Source organism: Telmatherina bonti (assembly GCF_933228915.1).
Source record: "Telmatherina bonti genome assembly, chromosome: 9".
NCBI lineage: Eukaryota > Metazoa > Chordata > Actinopteri > Atheriniformes > Telmatherinidae > Telmatherina > Telmatherina bonti.
In genome coordinates, this window is record NC_136627.1 from 30,938,051 (window position 1) to 30,951,603 (window position 13,553).

Here is a 13,553-nt window from a genome sequence, read left to right on the forward strand (position 1 = left end):
AGCTAGGCCAGTATTATCGATAGTGGTATCGTCATTGTTGCTCGCTAGTTACTTTTTATTGCCTAAGGCGCAGTGAAAACCAGACAAATCGCTGTTCATACCACGACAACAGCTCATCATCTTGCTAACTATTAGCTAGGTAGCATACGGTAGCTAACGCTAGCATGTCACATTTTGCCTTTTCTTGTGTTTATCCTGGTAGCTAGCGAGTTATCAGTCTCAGGTGTGGGGGAAAGTAGCTGATCATCGTAGCTTGCTGACATTAAGCATTCCGGGAAGAGCTGCATAGGAATCATAAGTGTGCATCGGTGTGCCAAGTGACTGAGTGAGTATCGTCAGCTGTACCATCAATAATAACTCGTTTGTGTTGTGACTTTACTGTGTTACCTGTGTCTCTTAAAATGAACTGTAAATCATCTGTTAGGTTATTATATGTCAGTAATGCTGACTAAAAGCTTATATGTTCCAGTTAGATAACAAACAGCTATGACATAACACTAATCACACACCTGTAGCAGAGTAAACAATTCAGCCATCAAATAAGAAGAGCTATTCCTGGACATAAACTTGCTATACATAAACACAGTTTCTTTCTTTCTTTTTTATTTATTTATTTATTTATTTTTTTAATTACGAGTCTAACGACTTCTTCATGTTTTCAAGGTACAACACCAAGTAATTAAATTTCAAATGTGCTGCATGCCTCTCAGATGTACTATACATACTATATTATGCTCATTTGCTACACATAAACACAGTTTTGAAACAGGGGAACTTTAGGGAAATGTTACCCTTCCTCCTCTCTATGCATGTTTCAGACTGACTTAATCTTTGAAGATTACGATTTTACACAGTGGACAGCAAGATATGCAGTTAAACTATGACAATGTTTAACATTAAACCACATTTTTGGTGTCTGACATCAGATTCTAATATCAAAGATTTTAAACAAAGTTTGAAACCAAATTGTTGTGTTGTCCTCTTTCATTTCTCAAGTCATCTTTCTGCTATCTCTCTTTACAAAAATTACAGTAGATCCATCTCAATCTACTACAACAGTAACATGCTGTTTGCACACTGATATGACAGGATTAAAAATCTAATGCCATGAATACTAATGTATAGTTGAAATAAACTAAGCCATAATTTTTGCTTGGTATTTATGCCAATATTTAGTCATTTATGCAAGTTATTTTACTGACAGTTGAGATGAGGAATTACCATTTCTAGCACTATTTGAGCCTCTTCATCTAGTGGACATTTAAGAGATTGTTTTGCTGGATCCTGGTGCAAGTCTGGTGTCTTTTGGTCTACTATACTGTTCACATAATGATGATACTCGAATGTGGTTTAATCACAATACAAGGCGTGGACATAAACTTAAGCAACTTCGTTTGGCATGTCTGCAGAGTAGATCTTTAAAACTCAATGCCCAGTAAGGCAGAGATAATGTTTAGCTGCAGTAAGTGGGCAACAATAAGCCTCACTCACCTAATGGATGCCTAGCTGGTACATGTCTGGCATTTTAAACATTGCTCCAGGTGTTTTGGTGGATATCTACTTAAAAAATTGTTCTAAAAGGAATAGATATGGGTTTTAGAAATGCTTCAAACAAATGAGACATTTCTAAAACACAATTACCTTGAGGGCATGCTCCTTTCTATTTCCATTTGGCCTCTGTCTAATTCAGTATCACATGATTAAAATAAAACACTGTGTGCAAAATACTCTTTTATTTGCTCAGTTCAAAGTGTCAGCCGGAAATGTATGTGTAACCGAAAAACAGCTGTTATGCCCCCATGCACTTCTGTCTTAGCCACAAGCAAATATGAGCTAGAGTCAGAGCAACAACAGATGTCACCACAGTTTAGATATAGAAGTTATGTTTATTGTGTTTAGCAACAGGAAAAGCTGCACTTGTGCTTTGGTGTAATACAACCACAAAAGGAATGCAATGTTTGAGTCAGCTGGTGTTTTTCACTGGCATTTAATGGTGGGCAGTGGTTAATCCCAATTTAAACTTTTACAACCACTTCTTTCTTTCTTTTCTTTTTTTCCCCCACCTCAGCATAGAAACAAACAGGGAAAGTACCTTCATCATAAGTTAGTATGAGCAACATGCTAATCATTGAAGTATTCAATAACCAGAGTACACAAACACACCATACGTCATCGCTTACCCTTATAAAGTGACACATAAATTGGAAAATAAACAATGAACTTATGTTCTTTTTTTCTGTCAAAATTCCTCTAATCAAATGTGTGAAAGATGTGTGGTCAGGGGGAAAAGTAAAGGCAAAAGGTGGCCTTTATTACTTGTTATTTTACTAACTTGTACACAGCTGTGTGTGTCTGTGTGGTCTCAACAAATCATTTTAAAGTTAGAACAGAAAACAGAGGTGTGGGGGTTATTCGGGGAGTTGCCATTAATCTTACTCATGCTATTAATACTACCTTAATCTCATGTCAGTCCCGCACTATAGAAATGGTTCCTGCAAATCTAGTTCATTGACCATCAGACTGTAAACTGACTTTGTTGTTTAAGCATAAGGGGGGGAGGGACTAAAGCAAACAGATAAGCCAGATCACTGTGAGCTTTACAGACGCATGCGCTAGAGAGTAATTAGGTTCAAGGACACATGTTACACTTTTACCACAGTGTTGTTTTTTTTCTTTATTGCTTTTTTTTTTTTTTTAGCTATTTATCTAAACAGTTCAGTCTGAATAATTTTTTTAATGATTTATTTTCTTCTTAGGCTTGGATCTGACAGTGGTTTTGTTTGTTCATTCGTAACATTGTGTACACATTGATATCACTTAGGTTTGTCATATAAAGGCTATGAGCAGACATTAGACAGCCCTGTATTCATGACTTTGTTATTAGAGGAGGAGGAGATGGTTTGGAAAACTGTTATTGTATAAGAAGACGGACAGTTTTCTATTCGTGGTCTTTTATTTCAGGTTTTCGCACCTTGCGTTCATTTCCTGAAAGTCATGAACACAAGACGATGCTCATGCTCAGGAAATGGTTGATAACATGTCACTTGGTGGTTATGCTGCACAGAACATTAGTCATTGTACTTAGCTCTCACTTTGTAACATTAGGTTTCTTTTAAAGCAGTGATGCGATCATTAGGTAGTGAGCAAATAAAAAAAATAGGAGCAGCTTGGCTTTATTGCGCTGTTCTTTTTGGTGCATTGGCAAAATTGTATATTAAACAGGAAAGAGGCTATTATATGGCATTATTCGTGATCCATTTGCAGTTAGACTTTGATTTATTTTTGCATTACTTCCACAAAACTGATGCAAAAGCCAGAAAAGATACTTTCCTACTTTTTGTCTAAATTGTCACTGTTGCGCTGCTTCATGATAGCTTTTTCCTGGGTGTATCTTAGCTCATAATTTGCCATTTAATTTTATGATTATGTCTGGAATGCACCATGACCATGCTGCATAAGCATGAGAACAATAGCCAAAGTAGGAATAACAGACCATATAGATTCCTGCAACAACAGAAATAAATGGATGCATTGTAGAAAATGATTATGATGCATATGCATGTTTACCTCCTTGTCTTGAATTTAGGGAAAGGAGAAAAGTAGGTCAGCACACTAGAATTTTTCATGTACGTATGTACATACACATGTTGGTGATCACCTTTATCTGATTAGCTGGGCGATCAGACAGAAATTATTTGAGCAGGTGCATCACCTGGTGTTTTTCAGTCTGAGGAAGGAGTGTGGCCCGAAACGTCACTCACTTGTTTTTGTTAATAAAACATCAGGAGCTAATTTTAGTGTGCAGACCTACTTTTCTCTTTTTGTCATCTCTTGCCTTTAGATCTGGCACCTAGCTTTATCTTTATAAGGATGAGTGTGATTTAATCTTTTTTCTTCTTAAATGTAGGCATTATCTTCCTCAGGTCAGATTGCTTGTATTCTTCTTGAGGAGACTTTTAAAAAGATTTTTTTTTTTTTTTTTTTTTTTTTTTTTTTTTTAACTTTATTGATGCCACACTATTCTGCAGTGGTTTGCCAGCTGTATAAGAGTAAAATCAGTCTGCACATTTTTCAAACTTTGAAATCCAAATATTGGTATGCTTGTTGGGTTCAAAATATGTCCTTCTGTAATTTTTATTTTCATTATAAGCGACAATGCTTTCATCTATCAGGTTTTGAAAGAAGTGTTTTTAACTTTTAAATATGAACCTTGATTAGTAACCAGCAAAAAAACCTCAAAAACATTATTTTAAGAAATGGAGATAGTGAGGCGTGATATTAGCTGCACATTTTGTGATTGGCACCAGATTTTCTCTTTGGAGCCAGGACTTTGCAGTAAAGATAAACAAGAGGTGAAGGTTATTGTCTCTAACTATCTGAAAACATTCCTCTTTCGCCCAGTGGAAACAGACACACATGGACTGATGTTAGCGAATATAATCTCTTAAGAATAACTATTGTTATTGTGTATCAGCAAAGTTTTTAAATGACTGAAATATTGTAGGAAAGCATCCTGAGCTGACCTTACTATAACAAATGTTTAGCTCAAACTAAGCCTGAACACCTAAAAACTCCCTGTTTTAATCTTTAAAAAGTAAAATCTTTTGACTGCGATTGAATGAATTGCTTGGAGTTGGATTCTAGCAGCTATTATTCACACTGTACTCATGGTAGGCAAACTAGGAGTATTTGCGTGCACTGATTTCAAGTTTGCCAGATAATCTACACCAGCCTCAAGCATTTATCCATACTTTGAAGTTACAATAAACCATTGATTATTTTTGTTTTGTTTTGCTTTGCTTTGTTTTGTTAGGGGGGTCAGGAACATTTACATTCTACAAATACATAATTTTGTGTATTCATCATGTTTTTTTAAACCATTCGGCCAGAAGATATTATCCAGTATTTTACGTTTTAGCTATGTTATATTATTCAACATACCTGTGAAAGAGCCCGTTAGAAAATATATTAAATTTAATCATAAAGATGAGTTAATAGTGAGTGGTAATTTTAATTTACATAAAACGCTTCACAGTTTTTTCAGTGACTTAGTTGGGGATGCACTCATAGTAATATGCAATCTGGGAAAGAGAAGCTGCATCACGGACACATTGTGCGTAAACAGTGTTATCAGCCCAGGTTGAATAACTGTCAAGACAATGACATCGCAGCCCTTTGTGATATACTGTGTACACTCCCATTTATTATGGTCTTGTCTATTGCAGCAGTACCTCTTCAGTGGTGTGAATGAGGGAGACATGGCAGACCGCACGCCACCCCTGGAGTCTGGCCAGATTCTCAGCCCTGAACTCCCAATCCTGGCCTCACCACCACCCCCAGCTATGGTCAATGGGGAGGGCCCCCAGCAGGTACACACAGACCTCCTTGTCACTCTCTTCTTTGAGACACACATGCTGCATTCATTCTGGTATGCACAAACTAATTTTTAGATACATGTTTTGTGAAAACAGTCAAAGGCAGTTGGAAAGGATGTTTCGTCCTTTTTGTTTTTGATTTAATCAGTTTATCTCAAGTGTGCTGTCATGGAATTGTTTTACTTTGTGAAGAGTAAAGCCATTATTGTAATTATTTTCCTCTTTTTTTTTTTTGGGTGCGTATTGAAAATATTTTCCCTATTTTATGTATACTGCTGGAGTACTGTGCAGCTCTGTGGATGTTGATGCTTTACTGCACACTGTGGTCTCTCAGTGAAATTCAGTGTTTTAGTTGGGCACTTAAAGCTTGAGTGGCAGTTTAAGTATTATCACTGGAAACACCAACATGGCATGCTTAGTTTGATCTGAATAGCAGAGAAACAATAAACTTGTATTTGGCCATTTATGTAGTTGAGTTGGAACTTGTGTTTCAGGTATAAAAAATTCCTGAAGTGTCGGAAATCCTATACATGGAGCTGTTTAATGATTTTGTTTGAATGCATTTTTACATGTATTACAGGATTATCCTTTTGTGAAACTTAAGTAGTTTTTTTTACGCTTGTTTCAGGTGCTAAACATACTATGCAGATATTGCTTTTGCTCAAATATGTATTGAAACAATTCACATGGATTTGGTGTCCTCTCATCAGTTGGTTGTGAAATACAACAGGTGCAGTGTGAGTTATGAACCAGATCTCTCTCGGTTTTGATAGTTTTGCCTTACATGTGCAGGATATGATCCGATTTCTAACACCATAGCTTGTCGGTATGAGAGTGAGATTGAACAACCCCGACAAGCCTGGCTGATTTCCTTGTCATTTTAATGTTCAGCAGTTAGATTTGCTTAAGTTTCCCCTGACTTCCAGATAGCATCAAACTCACACTGATATCTTTTCAGCCATTTCCTCGGTCTTATGTTCTAAGTCCTGATAACTCTTGCTGATATTTGCACGGCCACAAAAAACTTGCCTTTCCACACATCTCTGCTATTTTCCACAGTGGAAAAACCCTGCCCTGAATTAGGCTTTGTTCACGTACAGATCAAATTTGACCTGTTTTGTTCACTGTGAGGGAGGGTGGTGTTCTCATGGAATTCAGTTACCTTACCACGTCTCCCAAAGGTTGCCTGATTGCCTGAACATGCCCCCTGTGACTGTTTACACTATTTTATTAGTGCTAAAGGAATAAAATGCTTCTGTTGCTTCCCAGCTTACATCATTACCAGCCTGCTGCTCACATCAATTTGAGAGATGGCATGTACATGAGAGCTGAAATTGAGGGGAGAGAACCAATTTCCTGTGTTTTTCAGTGATTTTTATTTATTTTTTGCATTCGTCTTTGGACATATCACTACTATGATAAAGTCTTTGATTTTTACAAATCATTTCAGTTTGTTTATTTATGTATTTATTTCTGTTTTTTTTTTTTAAAATTATTTCTATGTCCTTTAATGTCAGTATCGATGCTTAAGGCAACATACTGCACCCTGTTTTATGTTTGTGTTTTAAGGGCAGTGTGTGGTGATTCACACATCCTGGTTTTGACTTCTGTATTGATTCATTACCCCACAAGCATCATTTTAATTTCACAGAACCATTTTAATGTTTTGGTTTTTTTTTTTTTTTTTAAATATTGCGTTAACCTTTAAGCTCTTTTTTTCCCCCCATAGTTTCAGTAGAAATCTGCACATACTGCATTTTCTTGGATTAAGAGTTTATACTATCTAGAGCAGAGACATATGGTTAAAGTGATTAAATGTGACTGATTTTTGTGGCGTCAGAGTCTGACCCTTGACCCGCTGAAATCGACTAAATGGGGAAAAAACAGACAACCGTGTTGCATTGTTTGATGCTGAGACTTTGAAGCGTTGTTGTTTGACCGATACTGTGAATGAAAGTAGTTTGTGTGTTCCCTGTCTGATAAGGTGCGTAAATATCATGGCAGCTTCAGAGTGAGGAGCAGGGACTACTGCAGGGGTCTGCACCCTGACAGAATGAGGCAGGACTGTGGTGACAGTGAGGAGGATTCATGGTGATGGCTGACCCTTCTGCTTCTGACCTTTTTTAGTTAGAGAAGCAGTAAGGACACATTCTTTGTTCTGAATTTTTTTTTTTTTTGGTTTTGTTTTTGTCCCCCACCCACCCACCCACCCAAGTCTTGGCTTGGTATTAACGCTCTATTGGCCAAATTATTCTGAGTCAGAGAGGAAGCTGTTGTCTTGAGGTCATTACCTGAGATGATTCCTTTTAAGAGATGACTTTGGCTTCAGTATGATTCACTGCTTCCTTCCACTTAAGCTTCCCTCCTCCCTTTGCTTTGTCCTGCTCTTTCTGTTTGGTTTGTAGCTAAATTGGTAGCAGATGAATCGGTCTGTTTCTGTCAATGTTTAAGCCTAGCTAATGGCCTATGCACTTAACTGTTGGCTGTGCTGATAGATATGTATATTTTCTTCCACTTTGGTCATTACTCTATTTCATTAGATTTGCCATTAATTATTTTTATACAGCTTGTGTTTGTTTGTAAATGTTTCTCTGTTTGGATGGATTTTAGGTCTTTATGTAAAACCTGACAGATTGGAAGGGTTAGTGTTGCTCCTTGGTGCAGACTTTTTGTTGTGAACTCTCTGTTGGAAGCACTTTCAGATATTTGACTTGAATGTGTGCATATTCCTGTTAGTTTTACATGCTTCCTTTTTAAATATGAGGTGGAATCCTCAAAAAAAAAAAAAAAAAAAAAAAAAAAAGGACCCTGCAACATAACATACTGTTACTTCACAAGTTGCAGCACAGAGAACACGGAGCTATAGATGTGTGGTCTGCTTGTGGCTATGTGTATTGTGTGGACTAATGTTCCTGCAGGATGTAGAGACTTGACTCTTAATTCAGCTGTCTTTAGTACTGGCCTTATATACTATTGCCAGAAAGAAGAGACAGAGCCTTGGACATGTTCCCCTTACAAGTTGCCGGAGGGCTTGAGATGTTGTGACAAAAATGCAACCCACTCTTCTCGTCTCTTCGTCGGCCACTGAATCATCTGTGAAGATGGGGTTGAGCCCACTATTTGTCAGCTACTGTGAGGAGGAGGACAGTATGTGACTCAGCAGTGTTTAAGGCACTTTCTTCTAAGTAACTGTAAACAAATCGTATCAGGTTAGATATTTGGGGAAAAAACCACGTAGGCTCTATGCACAAGTCTTATAATGGTCCTGAAGCTGCCACTTTTTGTTTTGGCATCATGTTGGGGACTTTGTTATTGAAATAAATATACTCATAAATACATACCACAGGCTATATAAGGGTTAATCTTAATGCTTTGATGGGCCTTAATTCAAATTAACACGTCATACAAATCTAATAAACTTTCTCAGAGTCAGTGCAATTTTGACAGTTAGCCAGTTAGTGTGTTATAGCTCAGTGGTTCCCAACCTATTTTTCCTTGACGACTCCCCCCCATGCAAGTAGCAAAAAGCTGTGGACCCATCCCCCACATGCATCAGTCAACCATGCTTGGCCTTGTGTTTTCATGAGCTAGCTTTACAACATGTGATACATATTGGCTGAAAACACCTAGTGCTTAAACCATAAGCTAATGTAACAGTAATTTAACTATTAACATACAGCCTTCCTTTCGTTTTTTTTATTTATTAGGGTTGAATCATCTTCACTGTAACATTTTTCAGAAGTGTGGTGCAGATAAAATCAAGGTTACCAGGACAGACATGAACTACTCCTCTACCATAATTCCACAAACTCACTGACTTCAATAAGATCACATCCACACAGAGGTGAAACTATTTCATTTTTTTTAAAGAAGGTTTTTTTTTTTTTTACAGATAAAACGCTTTTTCAGAAAGGTGAGCTCCACACAATCCCAGTGAAAATGTTTTTGCTACATTTACATGGGAGTTTTAATTCCTGTTGAATTACGAATAAAAGTTAATTCCACTTTAAACTGATAGAAAATGACAATGTAAACACTTCATTCCTAACACAAATTTCTATTCAGAATTAAACTTAATTCCAATGTAAGTGTCTGGTTTATTCACATTTTATTTCCGAACTATTTAATTCCTCTGTCATGTAAATCTTAATCCCGCTCGAAGTTAATTCCTGTTGTTCTGTGCATGCTCGTTACCTTGTCCTGTCCCGATGAAGTGCGTTGTTTTGCCTCCGGTGTTCGGTGGTCTTTCTTCTCCTTCTCTGCAAAAAGTGAAGTAGTATGCTCGTGTTGAGCTGATACTTCAAAGTTATAATAAATAGTGCCAAAACTGGTACTAAAGACGAGAAGCAGGGAGCTAACTTTATTTCCGGTATACGTCATACATCACATGCACCCTCTGTCCAATCAGAATCCTTTCCAATCCGCCAAGCTAAAGAGGAATTAAGTAAGGATGTGTTTCATGTAAACTGTCATTCGGAATTAATATTTTCATGTAAACTCATAGGAGAATATGTTTATTCCGAACTATTTCATTTCGAATGTTTATTTCCGAATTAAAAAACATCATCTAACTGTACCCAGTGTCAGGCATGTAAGTGGCACTGCAGTGCTTCCATAGAAATAATGTGCTGATGCAAACCTTCAGCAAAGAAGAAGTTGAGATGTGCTCTTATCCTAGCATGTCGCTAACATTTTTCTGAAGGCATGTTTATGTTTGTGTTTTTATGACACCCTGATTATGTGACGGACCTGATTAGATGAGTTTCAGGTGTACAAAATAAAAGCGTTGTGTTCCTGCAAACACAGTTGATTCACAGAAATAAAGTACATGTATGCTGTGTGGTGATTATGCTCACGTTGAACGCTGCATGCATGAGTCCTGCTATGCATAAATCCGGCTCAATTCTCAAGTTTCAGAACCTTGGTGCTTTCTGGCAAACTGGATCACGTTCACACCAATTTAAAAGGAACTAAAGTTGGAAAACTTCTCTCCGGAAGTAAAAATCAAAAGCTTGGAGACCCTGAAACTCTCTGACAATGTAACAAATTTTGTAAAACTCTACAGTTCAAATGCTTGTATGCCCAACTGTTCGAAGCCCAATTATTTGTAATTCTGCAGACTAAACACACTGACTACACAAGTGAACTACACACGCACCTAGATCAGTTCATGTTTAAAAAAAAAAAAAAAAAAAAAAAAACTGTCAGCAGAAGAACTGGGATGCTTGTTTTGAGGAGAGACTTAGACTCACTATCCCCACCTCTAAATGTACTGTAGACTTCTTACTTTTGGTGTTGCTGAAATTGAGTATGTTTTGGCCTGACTTACACTGCTTGGAAGAAAATGTGCATTAGTTGAAAGACTTTTAAAGTTGCACTGCTAGCTGCAATGGTTTATTTAAAGAGGTAATGTTGATTTTAGGAGACCATGGTAAGTAGCAGCTAATCTCCTACGAGACAACGGAAAGCTTATAACCTGAAAAAGGGATTCACAAATGGGAGAGGGTGTGTGTGGTTTGGTAATAATATCAATACATCAGTAGGTCTTTGCATAGCAAGTAGTTTTTGGCTGCTGTAGGAAGTTTAAAGATGTTGGTTTCTATAACTGAGATTTTACTATGACTACAGCTGTGTAGTCATAGGTTAGGGGTTGAGTATGTCCTGTAAAATTTACTAAATAAGGACATAAAAAAGTTTTTTTTCTGATGTCATAAGCTTTACTCCATATTGATGCAGTCAGTCTGACACAGCTACTGTTGTTTTTATGACAAAACAATTAAAATATTAAATGGAGACATGAAAACTCATTAACATTGTTCATAGTTTGTGGAAAATACTTTTGACTCACAATTTGTGTTATCTGAAATCTGTGATTCACATTTTGTGGTTCTGGCAATATTTTCTGTGACTTACCGTAAGGTATTCACAAGTCTCCCACCCCTACTTTTTTTTTTTTTTTGTGCACTATGCTTTTATGCAACGTTTCCAGGAGATACTGGAGGGTGGAGGATCATCAAATTGCTTTGAATCACCATTGCACACGCAAGCATGTGCCATCAGCCGCAGGCAGACTGCGTTAGTTCCTGGCTAGTTCCGACCCTGGCAGGATTTTCCCTGTGTTATTTGGCTCCTGCTTCCTGTCCACCCAGCTGCTATGTCGCATCAACACACTGTAAACAAAAAAAGGAACAAATACTGAGAAACCCGAACTCTGAGTCACCAGTGGCAGAGAAACGTCACAAGCAGAGTGCAGGTTCATTCTCTTGGGTAATAAAACTCAGCAGTGGCCACCTGTTTGACATTTTGTGTTAACTGATCCTCACTTTATTTGCATAAATTTGTACCTTAACGCAGACCTTGACAGTGGTGAGGACAAGGTATATCACCAAACTTCTGGATATGCAGTTCTCTAAATTTCCTATCACATATAGCTGATTTTAATGTTTGTTTGTTATTCTCTGGCTAGTTTATGAAAATGTGACATGATCAAGAGAGGAGGGGGTTAAAGCTGCTTTTGCCAAGTGGTGGTGGTGGTGGGAGGGTTATTATAAGAAGAAATTTATCTGAAAAGTTAATGATCTTTTTTTCTTAATTTGTCTTTTTTCATGTCCTTCACATCTGTTGTTTTCATATTAATTTATATCATAAGTCAAACAGAAAAAACTTGATTTTTTGGGGTTTTTTCTCAGATGAAATCTACTCAATGCACATATTTTCAATAAACCGGGCAGCTTGGTTTACGTGGGTTTCCTGTTGTACCAAATAACTGACACTGAAATGTTTCTGTACCACCTCAGTTGAGGTTTGGAGCAACCCATGCAGATACTAATGAATATGCATGTTTCTTAACTGCAAGTAGAGATTTACAGATTAATCTTTATTACTCAATTTACCAGATTACTGTGCATTAGTGATCATCATTGTACAAAAGTTTTACAACCCCTCTCACTCATTTATACTCCTCACTCCTGCATTGCTTTCTATATGCTGATGTGTGTTGGCTAATTCATTCACATATTTTTGAATGCAAAATTAAACCATCTGAAAATTCCCCGATTGCTGTGCTACTATGTTATGGTATGACCACAGTGTCATTTAATATCACTAATTAAGTAAGTTGAAGGTGGCATCTCTGCAGTAAATTCAGCTATACTTGCATGTGCCATTATCTTCCACAGAGAACATTAAACGCAGCACAATATCTTACACATTTGCTTATACAGTCTGCAACATTGCCAGACTAGTCATAAATTTGGACATACTTTGCAATTAAATCCAATGCTTATGTGCAGACTTTAGACTTGTAACACACATGAATCAGTTAATTCCCTTTCTGTGCATGTAAACTGGTACCAGGATGGTGGTTTAAATAAATGTTCATGTTATTCCTAGTTTGACTTGATGGTACATGTAAATACGCTGACCAAGTAAACAGAGCTGAGCGCTCAGTGAAAATTAGCAATAACTTGTTAAAAAAGTAACTTAATTGTCATATATATATATATATATATATATATATATATATATATATATATATATATATATATAATATAATGTGTACGTATGTATATCATATAATGTATATAACATAAGATAAAAGATACCATAATAAAAACATTTTTCGCAAAAATACCAGCTCTTGAGAGGCCATCAAATCTGAATTCACCACAGTGATATGGTAGATAATGTTTTATCTTAGCAATAAAGTCAACAGTTCAAAGCTGCTTGCTTGTTTGATTTAAGCATATTTTAAAGAAAGTTGAATCTGGCTACAAGCTAAATTTAGCTTTTTGCAAGGTCAATAGCTACATTCAAATGAAAAAGGCAAAAACAAATGAAGAAACCTCATCATTTAGTGGCTTCAGAGTTTAATAAGTGTATTAGATTAAACTTGTGCACGCAGTATTTAAAGTCCTATTAACATCTATGCTGTATAAACGAGTTTATTTTTGTTACATTTTTTTTCCTTATGAATTCATTTTACTCAAAATGTCCCAGAGGTTTTTTTTTCTCCTTTACTTTTTAAGCCTATTATACACGGATTCAGATGATTACTGCAAGTATCTATTTTTGTGTAATAGCTTATATCCACATTTTTTTTGCATTCAACGCAGTAAAGCAAATTGTAGGGTTTCTTTCTGTGCACATTTGGATTTTTTTTTTCAGCATTATCATGAT

At 36.6% G+C, this 13,553-nt stretch overlaps 1 protein-coding gene across 1 annotated transcript in view; it reads left to right on the top strand.

Annotated features, from left to right (window-relative positions):
• The first annotated feature begins 152 nt into the window (after nt 1-152).
• The window catches only part of fndc3a (fibronectin type III domain containing 3A), a 42,822-nt gene continuing 29,421 nt past the window's right edge, over nt 153-13,553 (top strand). The window contains exons 1-2 of the mRNA XM_079246562.1: nt 153-325; nt 5,226-5,369. Of these exons, the coding sequence (XP_079102688.1) occupies nt 5,259-5,369 (111 nt within the window). The 5' untranslated portion in view covers nt 153-325; nt 5,226-5,258. The remainder of the gene's footprint in view (nt 326-5,225; nt 5,370-13,553) is intronic.